Below are 15353 nucleotides of genomic sequence, written 5' to 3' on the forward strand. Positions count from 1 at the left end.
CACTGTCTCTTCCCTGTCCTACCTGTTCTGACACTGAACTGTAAAGATGAGCAAACTTGAAAGGTAGAGTGAGGGGAACCCTTTAAACAAAGGAAGGGCAAAGTATTAAGAGTTGGAACACAGAGAAGCTAGCCTTTGTGTCTGACGGATGAATACAACTGTGTGTCTTCCGGGTAGGATCTGGCGGATGGTCTCTGAACTGTCCCTTTTCTTTCTGGACCTCTCTCTCCTCTCTCTAAAAGATGGGATTTTCTGGGAAGACCCTTCTGGGGGATGTCAAGGATGATATCCTGATTTTAAAACTCTATGAGAAGGTCACATTTCCTTGCTAGTCAGAGTTTCTCTTCCTTTCCTTAGACTTATCAGAAACACCAGGGATCTCATCAGGGTCAGCAGAGGCAACTCACCACCCCCTCATTTACGCAGGCAAATCCTGGATTATTAAAAAGGGGACACTAAAATAAATAAAAACTAAAAAAACTAAATAAGAAGGGAACCCTAACAACTCTCCAGAAGCTAATGCCTGTGTTCACCAAAACCCACGCCGTGATTCCTTTTTACGTACTTACGGATACGAGCACACACACACTTTGTTCACCACTACCGTACAAAGACACACTTCCCACCTCATATTCTTAAAACGTATCTCACTTTCATGGAGGACAATATTGCAGCCATGAGTTTCAGAGTGCAACACCAGAGGCCGTGCACGGGTGCTTATGCAATACCCTTCCATTCTCCTCCCAACGCTTCGGATGTTTGGAATAGGTGGCGGTACTATTTGTCTACACCTCTATGCCTCATTATGTCCATTCTGCCCTGAAGTTTCAGGCTCGAATCTCTCTACTTACAAAACCCAGTCAGGTTGGGTAGCAAGTGTGATGCTATCTGGGGCCGCCTTATCTAGCTAGCTACAAAGTTTGAATCAGTGATTACGCCACACTGGGTTGGTGCCAGCCAGGCACGCTGCCATATTGCCAAGTAACCCAGTGGTTGAACCAGGTTGAGTTGAGTAACATCCACCAATGGGAAGTGAGCTTACTAATCATGCAGCATGGTTTACTGTTGAGAGCACAACTCTGAAGGCCTGGTTTGGTTGGAGAAGGTACAGGCGGGGCAGGGCGCTAACTATGAAGACATCTCGTGATAATATCTTCAGCTCTGATCAGACCCACCTGAAAAACCACACAGACATCTGGAAGGAAACATCTGGTTCATAAAGAGCTGGGCTATAGGTTCAATCATTGAGACTTAACAGCCATCTTGGACTCCTGGTTGAAAGGAGGATAGTTCTATGTGGTTGTGTATAACACTGGAGTTTATAATTCTTAGTTTTATAAGTGAGGGAAAAATTCAAGATGGCAGACAATGAGCTAGAATAATGTGGGTGCAAGAATTTAAGATTACACAGGGCATCCTCTTTATTCATCTCTCACTTCAGAAACATTCTTTTCTAGGGCCACAGTCCACTGCCCTCCCCACCCAGCTCTGGCCTTAGCTTACTGGTAACTACAGCCAACCTGAAATAGCAAATAGCAGCAGCTCTATTTCTTACTGAGATGGGCCTGCTACTATTATCAAGGGCAGTTTCTGTGATTTTGGGCTGGCTCTCTCTCTCTCTCTCTCTCTCTCTCTCTCTCTCTCTCTCTCTCTCTCTGTGTGTGTGTGTGTGTGTGTAGAACTGACTCCCCATTACAATCTAGAGCATAAAGGAAAAGATACAGACAAAAAGCAAAGGGCAAATGGTCCCTTAAGAGCAATGGCGGAAATGCTAGGTTGGCCAGAAAAGTCAGTGAAGGCTGAGGGAGGTAACCTGAAGGGCATGGAAGACACTGTTTTCACAGGAGATGGAAATCATGAGAGGCAATGCATTGACACTGCACGAACTTTCCCTGTCCTGTGTGCTCTCCAAATCTCGGGAGTCCTTTCTTGCCTTAAAAGCATCAAATCTTTGAGTCACCCACAAGAACCACTTTCTAAGGAGAGCCACCTCTCTTAGACGTTGACAAGCAGGGAGGACTTTGGAAAGTCTGTCCAAGTGGGATTAAAGCTGTAGAACTTTACAACCAGACTCCCCTCTCCCCATTATCTGACCACAGAAGAGCTGCCAATCTCTCTGGTTATCTTGCCAACCCTGAAGAATCCCTGTCAAGTCTCCACCTGTTTCTCAGGCTTCAAAAGCTTAAGCAAGAGAATTTCTCAGAGCTGTTCCAGAGGCCCTTTAGGGTCTTGTTCTAAGACCAACAGAGAAATAGTTTGCCAATGAGGAGACTTACCCGTGGAAACCATAGAGAAGGTTCTAGAAGATTTAAATCACTGCCCTGTCACCCATGAGTTCAGTTTATCTAACCTGTTCATCTAATCGCTATGCTAGTCTGAAAATCGCAGAAGGCTAGAGTGGAACCCTCTCAGAACCAGCATTCAAAGCTGGATTAGAAACACCAGAACCCACACAGAATCCTGACTCATGTCCAGAGACATTTGTTCTACTCTGAGAGTTCTCAGAGCAAGAAGCATAAATCCAGGCACCACAACCTATCAAACAGACCACCACTCCCCAAACAAAACAAGACCAAAACCAAAAACAAACAACAACAAAGACCCCAGGCCAAACCAAAACTTTATACCATGAAAACAAGAAATAAAATGAGATTTAAAGGCAGGCTGATTGTCAGCAAACACAATATATTTACTGTATTGGCATTTGCTCACAGGGCAAATGGTACAACATTACACTGTTTTCATATTTGTTTTTAAAAATGCTGTTTTCATTAACTATATTATATTGGCATAACAATGTGACAAGGAGTAAATGAAATGTTGGTGAAAATCTCACCTTTTCACAATATCAAGCATTTTTTAACCTTAGTATAAGGTACTATAAATCCAAGAAATAAAAACATCCACAAAATATATTACATCTGGTTTGTCTTTTTCTAAGTACTCAACTGTATACAAAAGTCTTTCAAAAAATATCATTCCCCATAGGTTTTCCTGTTTAAAACCTGATTTTTTTCCTCTCAGTTCACATAAGTTAGAGTGCATTTTCTTTTGTTTTTTTTAACATGCAGACATATAAAAAAATCCGGGATAACACAACCTTTTGGCAACAAAGTTATTTTTCTCTTAGTTTAGCTTAAATGTCTGAGAACAGTTTTATTAAAACAAAGGAAAAGTCAGAATTATCATGCAGTGGCATGCATATTTCAGAAGGAGGAAGGAAAAAAATTAAAGGATATTTGATTCCTCCTTCCAATTTTGAACTGACCAAATTTTTTGTGTTTTTTAAATAATCATCACATTATAAAAAGTATTCAGCAAAATACTGTCTCTGCAAAGAAAGATTTTACCCTTCAGCTGAAAAAATATGGGCCCTCCTGGCAAACTTCTCCTTCTACAAAAAGCCCGAGTACCTGGAAATTCACAATCCCCTACTCTTTGAGTTTTCCCTCTCCTTTCACTAGAGTCCTTTTAGTATTATTTATCCACCACCAAAAGACGGTGCTTTTTTTTAATTAAAAAAAAGTGGGAAACGCATAAAGTGACTTTAAAAACAGACATTCTGTAAACTCCAGATCTTTGTCCCCTCTCTCTGGGCAGCTCACTGGCCACAGGAGAAATGACACTAATAGGAAACAGTATACATTCAGTCAAGACCGTGAAGGAAGCTGTGTCAGAGAGCACCCTTCTCTGTCTCCAATTCAAAAGGGCCACCCTGTGTGAGGAAGGGCTGGGTGGGACAGCTGGGGAAGAGGGGCTCCTGAGAAGAGGTGAGGTAGGGCAGGGAGAGGGTGTGACGGGGGCATGAAACAGATGTACCTCATTCAGCAACACAGATTAATGCAAAAACCCCCATCTCATTTTGAGGACAATTTGAGCAGAATGTGTATGCATATATACACATGTGTGCACATATATTCACATACACATACACAGGTAGATATAATCTCATCGGTTAACATTTTCATAAAAATAAATCATTTAAAGCTGTACATGCCTACGAATTCTCTTCATTCCAGTGCACTGCACTGGATAACCAAATGCCTTTAGATTTGATTTTGCTAGGAATATAGTGTGTTATGTAAACATGTGTGTATAAAGAAACACACACATACATCTACATACACACACCAACATCGTATACATACATTTCACTTCTATCTGTTGTGTTGGCGATCACAGAGGGCAAATGACTAGAGCCAGCTTTCCCAGGAATGGGGGACGAGAGATGGGTATGTGACAGACAGACAGCCGGGTGGTTGATGGAGGCCTGCCTCTCTGGGTAAAGATCTCGAGAGACCGAGTGAGAACCTGAGAGGGCAAAGGAGACAACGGTTGGGCAAGGCAGAGGGCGAGCTCAAGAACACAGATTTGGAAAGTGGGGGGCTGAGCAAATGATTTTTAAAAAAGGCAGGCTCAAGAGATGGTGGCTCTTTCTCCCCAAAGATCAAACTGCCCTGAGGCCTAAGAGGGAAGCGCTCGGAAAGGGAGGGGGCTTTGAGGGGCCAAACCCGAGGCGGCGGCAGCAGTACCGCAGCAGCTGCGTCCGAGGCATTTCTGTAAGAAACATTAGTACGGAGCAGATGGAAGACCATCTCCTCCGGCCACATGCAGGTCCCCAGCCTGGGACATCTCCCAATGGCTTGGGGACCCTATGTGAAGAAGAGTTTGGGGGTAGACACAGCCCAGTTCAGCTCAAGAGTCTCACACACGCGTGCGCGCGCACACACACATACACACGCACACTCACACACATACAGGCGAGCACGCACACACTCACGCGCATCACCGCACGCTAGCGCGCGTGCGTGCGGCGGGCAGCAAGCTCTGCGCTTTGGTGCGCTCCTTACCCCCTCCCCCTCTCGGGTATTCGAGGGGGAACACAGGGAGACACTGGAGGGGGAAACAGTGAGGTGCTTGGGTCTGGCGGGGCTTGGATGGGCCCCGCCTTCAGTCCCCCGCAGGTCCTTGGCCTGGCCCAATGGCCCCTGGATCAAGGCGATCCTAACTGAACAAAGCGGGCTAGACGCCACCTTTCCGCCCCCACGCCTTGGCAAGGGGGGGAGGCAGCAAAGAGAAAGTGCCTCCAGCCCTAGCCCCCAACCATCGGCCGGTGTGAAAGGGTGGGAATGGGGGACATCGAAGGGGAGGCAAGGGGGCCACACGTCCAGGACGAGACCAGGGCGCGGCCCCTGCGCCTCAGTGGCTGGCTTTCCCCGCTGCTTTCAGGCGACCAGCCAGGAGGCACTGGTAGGGCAAAGAGGGGATCTGGGTGCCCGATCCTCAGGCGCAAGTGGTGACCACAGGGGCCAAGGACACGGTGGGCGCCGAGGATGCAGAGGGCGCACCCCCTTTCTCCGACTTCTTCTCTTTTTGCTTGAGGTGGATCTTGGCGTGGCGCTTGCGCTCATCGCTGCGCGCAAACTTGCGCCCACAGAACTCGCACGCGAAGGGCTTCTCCCCGGTGTGCGTACGGATGTGAGTGGTGAGGTGGTCGCTGCGGCTGAAGCTCCGCATGCAGATCCGACACTGGAAGGGCTTGTGGCCCGTGTGGATGCGCAGGTGCCGGGTCAGCTCGTCCGAGCGGCTGAAGCGGCGGTCGCAGCCCTCTGCCGGGCACGCGTGGGGCCGCTCGTGGAGCGGGGTCTTGCTAGGCCGATTCGGGTACTTGCGGGGCCGGATGGGCTTGAGAGTGAGTGGCGGCTGGGGTAGGCTGCCGAAGCCCGGGTGGATCTGCTTGTCTTTGAAGGCCTTGATGGTCTCCAGAGGGGTAATAGGGGGTGGGTTGACCCGGATGGGGTCCATGCCCTGGAAAGGCTTGTGTTCCGGAATGGAGCCCATGTCGTTGGGGTGATGGTACAGGTTGTAGTCAGGAATCATGGGGAAAAGATTGCTGTCCAAGGCCGGCTTGGCCGATTGGTAATCCTGGGGAGAATAGGCGAGCCCAGGGTTACCCTGGGGGTCGTGGAAAGACACAGGCTCCGAGTAGAGATCACCGCAGTTGGAATAGGGGGGCAGCGCCGGATACATGGCCTCCACGTCGCCCTGCGGAGGCTGCACCATGCTAGCCGTGGACGTCTGCGTACTGAGTGCCCCAGAGGCCGGGGGCACCCCCAAGATGCCGGCACTCATGAGGCTAATGATGTTGTCCTGGCACCAGTTGGAAGGAGAGTCGAAAGCGAACTTTCCCAAGTAGGTCACGGTCTTGTTGCCGGGGGCTGGCTGGAAAGAGCCCGAATAAGAGAGTTCCGGATTGGGCTTCTCGTTGGTCAGACCGATGTCCATCACATTCTCTGCGGAGAGCGGGGGAGAGAGGGGAGGGGTGAGTGAAGCCGAGCCGGCTCCCGGCTACGGCGCCCCGGTCCTTGCCTAGGAGTAGAGGGTGCGGCCGGCTGGAGTGCGCAGCGCGTGGGGTAAGAGGAACGCTGAGGCCGGCGCAAAGCGGGCGGTGCCGCGCTCCCTGGCGCAACCTGGATACAGCAAAATACTACGGATCGGGGTGTGGAGTGGCTCCGGCACACACACCGCACACGCTGCGCACACACTCACGTACCACACACATACACGCACGCGCGCGAGAGAGCATTGTTGTTCTTCCCGAGGTGGGGCGGACAGGTAGCTGCAGCTACAGGTAGTTTCAGACCCGAAGCGCGCCCGGCTCTCGCTCTCCAGCACACACAACTCGGCCTCTTCCCCTGGCCCTGTCTACTCCAAGACGCGGCGCCTTCATGCCCCAAGCGATGTCCCCCTACGGGCGCCGAACCCCGGTGGCCGACCCAGAGCGCTTCGACGCTTTTGTCCTCGGAGCGCAGAAGGGTGCCGCCCGTAAAGGGAGCCTTTCCGGGCCCCAGTCTCCTCCCAGCCTGAAGGAGCTTTCGGCTCGTGCTGGAGGGGAAAAGCCTAGACCCCGCTATGAGTGGAGAGTGACGGAAAACCGGCCGGTGTCTCCACAGCGGGAGCAGCTGCCTTTCCCAAGCTCCCGGGTCCCAGGATCGCCCCCAGTGGCAAACCCTTTCCCCCCGCCCCGTGGGTGAGCCCCCTCCCTCTCCCCGCCGTCCCCACACCCCCAATGGCTTTGCTGAACGCCCGGAAAGGCAGCGTCGCAGTACCTCTCCCACCGCGGGGACTCCACGCCGCACATGGCTCCATCCCGGGTGGGAGGCTGAGGGAGTAAGGGGGGGAGAGCGCGGGTGAAAAAGACGCTGAGCTCCTCCCGAGAAAGGGGCTATAGCACCACGCCTTGTGCACAGCCCCAACGATCGGGGCCCCCTGCGTGGGGAGGGAGAACCCCGGAGCTGCTCGTACCTACCTCCCTCCGATCGGCGGCTGCCCCCACCCGGGAGAACCGAAGCCTCAACCGTGGCGTCGCCAACCAAGCCTTCCCGATCTCGGAGGGCGGGAGGAGTGGGTGGGAAAAGCAACTCGCCCCCCCTGAAAATTCCCAGCGCGCCCCCCATCTTTCCATCCGTCTCTCCATCCATCCATTTCTGCATCCATCGATCTATGCATCCATCGCTAGCTCGCTCCCTCCTCCTCTTCCTCCCCCTTTCCTTCCTTGCTGCCTCGCCGCCTCACCGCCACCCTTACCTGTAGCCATCTGATTGTAATGGGCTACCGAGTCGCTGCTGCCGGAGAAGAGGTTGAGCGCGCTGGGGATCTCCTCAGGGTACAGATTGTCAGGCAATTGGTTTAGCAAACTGCTCATGGTCACCGGCAGCTTCTCGGCGAGTTTGCCGGTCATAGCAGTCCCGAGCTACCGCCGCCACCGCCGCCGCCGCCACCGCCACCGCCTGTTCCTAACGCAGCTTCCAGGCTAGCGGCATCCGAGAGGCGATCCGTGGTGCAGGGGAAAAGCATGCGAGAGGGAAAGTTCGGAGGGAGGGGGGAGGGAAGAGGGGAAGGGGTGGACCAGGGGAGGGGATCTATTCTTTTTTTGGGGGGTGGGAGAGGGGCAAAAAGGGTAATCCTCTCGGGTGCTTCAGCTGGTGCGGTGCGACGCTGGGTCGTGGGGGTGGGGTGGGGCGTGTGCGGGGAGTGGGATGGGGGCTGGGCTGGGGGGGGATCTAGGCTCCAGGGGGTCAGACGCGGCTTCAGTATTGATCTCACAAACAGACACGCGCCCGCCGACCCCCCGGCCCCCGATCTGCCACAGCCGCCGCCGCCGCCGCTGCCGCCGCCACCTCCTCTGCCGCTGCTGCTGCCGCTGCTACCACCACCACCAACCCCGCCGCTTCCTAGCTAGCTCACTGCTGCCCAAAAGCTCCCAGCCAGGGAACTCCACCAGTCTATTTATCTGAGCCCCGGGAAAGCTCCGTGACGTAGCTGCCCATATATGGACAGACAAAGCCCAGCCGAAGGGGCGCGACGTCACAATGGAAGCTCCTCACAATGGAACATTAGAAAGCAGGAAGCGGGCCGCAGCCAACGTGCAGCGCCCGCACCGCTCGCCGTTCTTAAAAAAAAAAAAAAAAAAGAAGAGAAGAAAAAAAGAAAGAAAAAAGAAAAAAAGAAAAAAGTCAATTAGAAGATTAGAAAGAAAAGAAGGACGAAGCCGAATGCAAAGCGCGCGCTCCGCAGTGCACAGTCGAAAACCCAGCAACCAAACATGTAGGTTTTTATTTGAGGTCTGCATTAGAGACAACATTTAGGGGGTGGAAGGGTGGAGTTGTTTGCAACTGGCCTCCAGTACTCCCAAAGTTCAACACACTAGGCGACAGGTCCCTTAAGAGCCTGGGAATTATTGGGAAAGGGGGAGGTGACTGCTTCAACCCAGGTTCCCCCACCTCAACCCAACCCTTCCTTCAGCACCCTACTTTGGACTCGGGTGGAGAGAGAAAGTACTTCCCTTTGGGGAGGGGGTTCCAATGTCTAAGGGCTCCTTGGTCTAGTACCTAGAACTTTCCTGCCTATACCATTCTGATTCACCGCCCACAGCCCTGGCCCCTCCCTTGGCTCTTGACCGCGCGCTGACTCCCAGCTGTGCACAGAAGTGACCCAGGAATATATTGCACAGGGGGCAGAAATCCCACATCTTTGGGGGCGAGGACATGAGTTTTTGGTGAAAAGCAAAGAGTGAAGTTTAGGGTATAGAAAACACGTGCACCAAATAAGTCTCAGATAAATTCCCTAACGGTTCTAAAGCAAACCCCTTTGGCCACAGGATGGCAGGAGGGCCCAGCAGGCCAGGGCACAGTCGCTGTTTACTGCAGTCAGCGAAGGGCTTGCGGCTGAATTACAGCAAGAAAATACGAAACCCACAGTTTCTAAGTCGCCACAGCGGCGGTTTCCCCTAGTCTCTACGCTCCTGGTCTCCCCAAGGGCTGTCCTCATTGCTGCCTGAGGGTGCCTCGCAGTCAAGGGCGGACCCTGTGCCGACCCGGGGTGCTGTCACCTCCCCGAGCGACAGCGGATCCCGGGGGTGGGTGATGTGTTCCCCGAGGCCTGCTCCTGAAGCGCGCAGCCTGGCTGAGAACGAGGGGGAGGAGAGGGAGGGAGCATGGAGGCGCGACCCCGAATCACACCGGCTTGGCGGGGGAGGATTCCCTCCTCAGTGGCCGCATGGGCACGGTGAATCCCGCGTCCCCCGCTGGAGAGTCGGGGTTGGGGGAACTTGCATCTCTCACGGGGAGGGGGAGTGCTGACAAGGAGGAAGAGAGGATCCCCGGGCCTCACGCCGTGGGAGGTCCATGCGGGGCCGGGGACGTGTAGGAGGAACTCCGGAGCTGCGTATTGTGATGGGGGTGGATGACAACCTCACTCCTTCTCTCCTCCCCACAGTTTGGTGGAGAACAGAGGGTGGGAAGGGCCCAGACTCCCCCGGATCTTCTCTAGCTCTTAGGAAAGGAGGGATTCCCGCCGCCTGTGAGCCCCTTCTCTGCCACCCCCGCCGCCTCTCCCTCCAGGCTACCCATTCCTGTGCTCTAGAGGCATTGCGCCCCCGGGTTCTCCTCCGCCCGCGCGGCGCGGGGAGACTGCGCGCTGCAGCGGTCCCGGGCTTCGGCCGGAATCAGGGCATGCAGCGCTTCCCGCCCCCGGCTCCATCCCTGGAGGGGGGAGCGGCCGGTCAGGGGCGTGGGCGGCGGTGTGAGCCTGGCTGGGTGCGGGAGGGGCCTCCGCGGCTGCTGGGAGGGTCGTGGGGCAGCGGGCCAAGCCGGGAAGAGCCATACAAGGAGCGGATCCGGTGACGCGCCGGCCGCGCCCCTTCTCCTGCTCTATTTGGCTGCTGATTCCGGTCCCCGGATTTGCATATTTTGGCATCCAGTGGAAAAGGGAAGAAGAACGGAACCCGCAGCCTTTAAAGGAACCGCACAGACTGTAGCGTCACCTAGAAAGGCGGTCGGGGTGGGTGGGGGGGGGGACGTGAAAAATTAGCCTGTAGCTCTGGCCTGTAGCTGGAGAGCCCGGCAATTGGGGAGGGACAGGACGCCTAGGGTACCCGCAAGCTTTGGGCGCGCCTCTGCAGCTCTTCCTGCTGCGCGTGAGATGGGAGGCTGGCGGGCTGCGGTGGGAGGGGCAGGGTGTCTCGGTGGGTTCCTGTCCTCTGCCTGGACCAGCCGCCAGGTTCTCAGCCCTGGAACAAGTGGCCGGTCTAAGATTGGCTGCAGTGCCCATGCCTCCCCGCGGGAGGCCGAGATCAGCCTGAGGGGGTGGTGGGAAGGAAGTGGAAGGTCTTCTGCCGCCCAGCTCAACTAGTAAGGACTCCAGATATCACCCACTTTCCACCTGTTGGGCTCTCCATAGGAAGAGCTGGGAGCCATGCATCTTTTCCATAGAGGCCTGTGGTGGAAGCATGTTGGATTCTCAAAGGCTTTCCGGTTCCAGAGTCAGCTAATGCTCCTTCAAGGATGTCCTGGAGCACTTTCGAGATTAGTTTGTTGCTTCTAAGAGAGAAAGCACATTGCCAGGAGGACTGGCTTGCATCAGGACTTTGTGGCCTGCTAGGCATCAATGGAAAGGCTGTCATCCTTCTTATTACCAGTTCTTCTAATTGAGTGGAAGCTTTCAATTCACTTAAAGTATTTATCAGACCTTCATTGTGACAAGGCAAACTACTGAGCTTCTTATCTATTGATTGAGGTAATAGTACAGGCCTCATAGGAAGAATTAAATCAGAATGTCCATAGAGTACTTTAATACTAGACTTCTAGCAAGCATCCAGAAACAGCAATTACTATTAAACTATGTTCTCCTCCATCCTGCTGCATGATGGACACACTCCTTGTGTGTCCAGAGATGCATCCAGACTGGTGCAGTTAGTAAAAAGTGCCTAACTGGGGAAGCCATCCCTTTCAGATTGTCATGTACAAGAAATACTATTCATTTACAGAGAAAAGGAAATTTCTGTTTGGGTGCCTGATAGCTGTGCCAGTCTAGGGATGTTTAAGGAATGGTCCCCTTTCTGCAGGAGCCAAGACCTGGATTAAGATTTCAACTGGTGGTGGTGACACTAGGCCTGGATCATTCTGCAACACCCTGGAATGCCTTAAAAACTATAACAAGTATTGGCTGTGGCTCCCAGGAGAGGGTGGAGGATTCTGGGGCCTTTTATTTGCCATGAAAGTCATAGGCCCTTAATGACTACTTTCCATTCAGGTCTTAGTGCCAACAGATGCCCTCTGTCACCCTGGATGATGATGAAGGTAGGTGGCAGCTATGGTTCTGTGCCAGTAGGCACAACCAGGAATTTGGAGCAGCACGGGGTGTTTTTTACAATGGCGGTTTTGTAGATTACTATAGTTTCCTGGTTGTCAGGGGTGGAATTCAGTCTAGAAAAAAGTTTTTCCTCTTCCTCACTGTCCCTCCCTCCCGGTGTGTTTCCTTTCTCCATCCTGGAGAGGGGCTGAGGGTGTTTCTTTCAGGTTTATTGGCAGGCTCCAGAGACATTGCCAAGAGCCTAATTGCCTGAACCCTAAGCCCTGCCATTGTTGGGGAACGAGTAGGCACTGGTTCAGGGCATACTCCCCTAGAGCTGGTGAAAGGCAGGCAGGCCAACCCTGTGTAAAAGAACCAAGACTGTTGTCTCCCACGGAGGGGGAATGGGTGTCTTTGTTTTGGTGAGGATAAAGAAGATGTAGTCCTGGAATTCCATGGCAGAAACAGGCACGGTTCTGTCTTGGTCCTTTGTTTCTTGCATCTCTGAACTTTAGCTTTCCTTTTTATTAAGCAGTCTTCTATCTTCCAAGAGCTCCTCCTTCCCCTCCTTAAAATGAATTCAACTTGGCACATTAGCCATTTAATGCTCTACCTGTCTTAGAGGGCATTTGAATTTACATTTATTTGTTTTTATGTGTATGGGTGTTTTGCCTGAGTGTGTGTGTGTGTGCAGAGGCCATAGAGACCTTCAGGTCTCCTGGGACTGGAGTTAACATAGATGTGAGCCTCCCTGTGAGAGGTGGGAATCAAATTCTGGTCCTCTGGAAGAACAGCCAATTCCCTTAGCTGCTGACCTATAGTTCCAGTCACAAGGGAATATGCCCTTTAAATGAAAATGCTTAGAAGTGGGAATGTAGCTCAGTGGGAAGAGTATTTGTGTCTCCTATCAAGGCCCTGGGTTCCAAGCCTTCCAGCAACTTCTTTTTTGGTGTGTATATTTTATGCATGGGTCAGTGTTCATGTGCATGCTCATGTGGGTGTCTCTTAATCGCTCTCCACCTTACTCTTTTTTGAGATAGGTCTTATTAAAGCTGGATTTCACTAATTGGACAAGACTGGCCAGGCAGTGAGCCTCAGGGATCCTCCTGCCTCTGTGTCAGTGTTACAGCTGTGTGTACTTTTTACATGGATGCTGGACCCAAGTTTCCATACTTGAGCAGCACACAATTTTCTGTTTGAGCCATCTCCCGAGAGTCAGGTGAGACTGGCCTTACTTGCCTCTACCTCCCAAGTGCTGGGATTATCGGTGTGTGCCTTCACAAGTGGCTCTACTACCTAGCATCTTGGAGGAAAAGAATATTTAACAAGAGTTACTAATATAACCTGAAGGTATTAAGCACAATACTCAGAATGTCATGCAAAACATGGAGGTACTCACTAACGCTGCTAGAATGGAAATCTGGTTGTAAGACATCAGGCCCAATGACGAGTTTGGGGTTGCTCAAACCACACCAAGGACGTGTGTAGAGGACCTGTCCTGGTGGCATTGCTCTTGAATGTCAGTTGTCTTGAGGGTCTTCAGGTGTTTTCCACTTTTGGGTGTCACCCAGGAGGGCCACTGGAGTCCTACTGCTCATCAGTGAAATCTCATTGTCATTTCTCTGGTAATGACAGCCAGTTTAAAGGAGAGGCTAGGTAGAATTTTCCCACAAGCTTGAAGAAGGAAAGTGTTGGTATCCTATAGGGGTGAGTAGGCTTCATGGGACGCCTGGTGTTGGTGCTTCTGGTTGATTATATCTCTAGAAGTTTGGACCACTGATACCTGATGCTTACCTACGCCAACCACCTCATTTCCGCTTGCTTTGCCTGGTCAGGCATGTATGTATACTGCTTTCCATGCCTTTTTAAAAAATGTATATAAGTGCTTTGCCTGTGTGTGTGTGTGTGTGTACATGTGCGTGTGAGTGGGCAGTCTGGTATCCATGGAGGTCAGAAGAGGGCATCAGATTCCCTGGAACTAGAGCTACAGATGGTTGTGAGCTGCTATCTGGGTGCTGGGAATCAATCCTGAGTCCTCTGTGAGTGCTCTTATCCACTAATCCATCTCTCCATGCCTTATTTTCTTTACAGCAGCCAAGTGAGGAAGATTTGGGGACTGCCTTCCTCATTTCTTACTATTAAGGGAAGAGCTATGTGGTTGGGAGGATCTTAATTGCTCCCCGGTCTCAAAGTGGCTGATCTATTTGAACTCACCCCGATGTAACTCCACAAAGAACACTTTTGGCGTTAGCTGTTGTTCCTTTTGTGACTGTGACCCAGGGAAGAAATGGGGTGGTTGGTGTGGGTAGGAGGATGGAAGGCATGACAGGCAGTTGTGAGCCACCAAAGGGGTGCTGGTAACAGAGCGAGGCCCTCTGACAGAGCAGTAAGCAGTACTAATCACCTTTGACAGAGCAGTAAACACTATTGATCACCCAGGCATCTCCATCTCCTCCATCTTTATTGTTTGAAGACAAGGTCTCTCACTGAACCTGAAAACCTGGGGGAGAAAGCAATGAGGAACAGGAAGGAGGCTTGACTGGTATCCCAGCATGCTTTGGACCAAGCATGGAGGTACAGAAAGAGCCCAGGGGCCAGTAAAGGGGTGTAGATAGCGCTTGTACTTTGTAGGAGTTCTGCCAGGACCTATTAGTAGGCCTGAGAGACTGCATCACTCTGAGCTCCAGCACTCCTTTCTAAAGCTGTTGCGATGGCCACAGGATCCTCTCCAAGGACAATCACATACTTCACGGACTCTCTCTCTCTCTCCTCTTTCCCTTGAAATTGGAGCTACAGGTGATTCTAAGTCATATGAATACTGGAGCACAAGCCTTGGTCCTCCTGCCTTTAGAGTTTCTCTGCAGCTCACTGATTTGGTGAGGCTGGCCGGCAGACTTCATTGACCTGCCTGTCTCTGTATCACTTCTTTACAGACGTGGTTATAGGCACATACATGCCCCACTTTTTACATAGTTCTGGGGTCTGGACTCAGATCCTCTTCTTTTGCCCGGCAAGCACTTTATCAACTGAGCCATTTCCCCAGCCAGACATAAAATTCATTGGTCTAAATTCATGATTATCCTAATCATGTAGAAATGGGATATTTGGGATCACACTCTTAAGTAATTTCTGGGTGTCTGATAACCAAAGACAAGACAGAGCATCACTTGCTGAGAGCATGAGAGTAGCCACTAAATTCCCAAGGCTGTTTATTCTAGGGATCTCTCCAAAGACCTGAGTGAGGACAAAGCTAGTTAGTTGTCATGGGTAATTCACAGGCTGAGCATTCAGCACTGAGCTGGGGCAGGGAGGAAAGGGAGATATTAACAGATAGAACTGAGCAAAGTGTACATCGTAGGTAAACGTCCAACACTAGTCCTGGCCTTTGAATCAGGAGTCCTGATAAACTATCCGTGTATGACTTTGGCTATGATTAATCTTATTCATGGGCTTCAAGAGAGTTGGACAACCCTCCTTTTCTCTTAATTTCAGCTCTAGGTTTTGTCAACTCATGGGTTTCTGAATGAATTTCTAATGATGGGGGCTAGGAGGGGGAGAGAGATAGAGACTTAATGAGCCAGGTCCCCCTTCTGAGCTCTCCGGGTTTCTGACTATCTTAGACAGGTGTGGGAGGAATGTGTTGAAGTTCCTAGTTACAGTTAGAGGTTCTAGAAGGAGGGGTTGAGTTCCTGGGGCAAGGGTGGGGGTGTGTGTATGGGGGT

At 51.8% G+C, this 15353-nt stretch overlaps 1 protein-coding gene and 1 long non-coding RNA gene across 7 annotated transcripts in view; one reads left to right on the top strand and one right to left on the bottom strand.

Annotated features, from left to right (window-relative positions):
* Nucleotides 1-2665: 2665 nt before the first annotated feature.
* Nucleotides 2666-8150, bottom strand: Egr3 (early growth response 3). Of its 3 annotated transcripts, XM_005071014.4 has the most exons (3): nt 7588-7725; nt 7110-7162; nt 2666-6293 (listed from the first exon to the last, which is right to left on the bottom strand). In XM_005071014.4, exons 2-3 carry the CDS (start codon nt 7147-7149, stop codon nt 5284-5286), a joined length of 1050 nt encoding a protein of 349 aa, XP_005071071.1. In that variant the 5' UTR covers nt 7150-7162; nt 7588-7725; the 3' UTR covers nt 2666-5283. The 3 variants fall into 3 exon arrangements, with proteins under 3 accessions (XP_005071071.1, XP_005071070.1, XP_005071072.3); XM_005071013.4 differs by lacking the exon at nt 7110-7162 and having other exon boundaries at nt 7588-8150; XM_005071015.4 differs by lacking the exons at nt 7110-7162; nt 7588-7725 and adding an exon at nt 7310-7537.
* Nucleotides 8151-8288: 138 nt separating this feature from the next.
* LOC121136551 overlaps nt 8289-15353 on the top strand; it is a 76711-nt gene continuing 69646 nt past the window's right edge. For all 4 annotated transcript variants that reach the window (XR_005873575.1, XR_005873597.1, XR_005873574.1 and 1 more), the window contains exon 1: nt 8289-8607. This is a non-coding gene — a long non-coding RNA (uncharacterized LOC121136551). The remainder of the gene's footprint in view (nt 8608-15353) is intronic.

Source organism: Mesocricetus auratus, unplaced genomic scaffold (assembly GCF_017639785.1).
Source record: "Mesocricetus auratus isolate SY011 unplaced genomic scaffold, BCM_Maur_2.0 Super-Scaffold_2245, whole genome shotgun sequence".
NCBI lineage: Eukaryota > Metazoa > Chordata > Mammalia > Rodentia > Cricetidae > Mesocricetus > Mesocricetus auratus.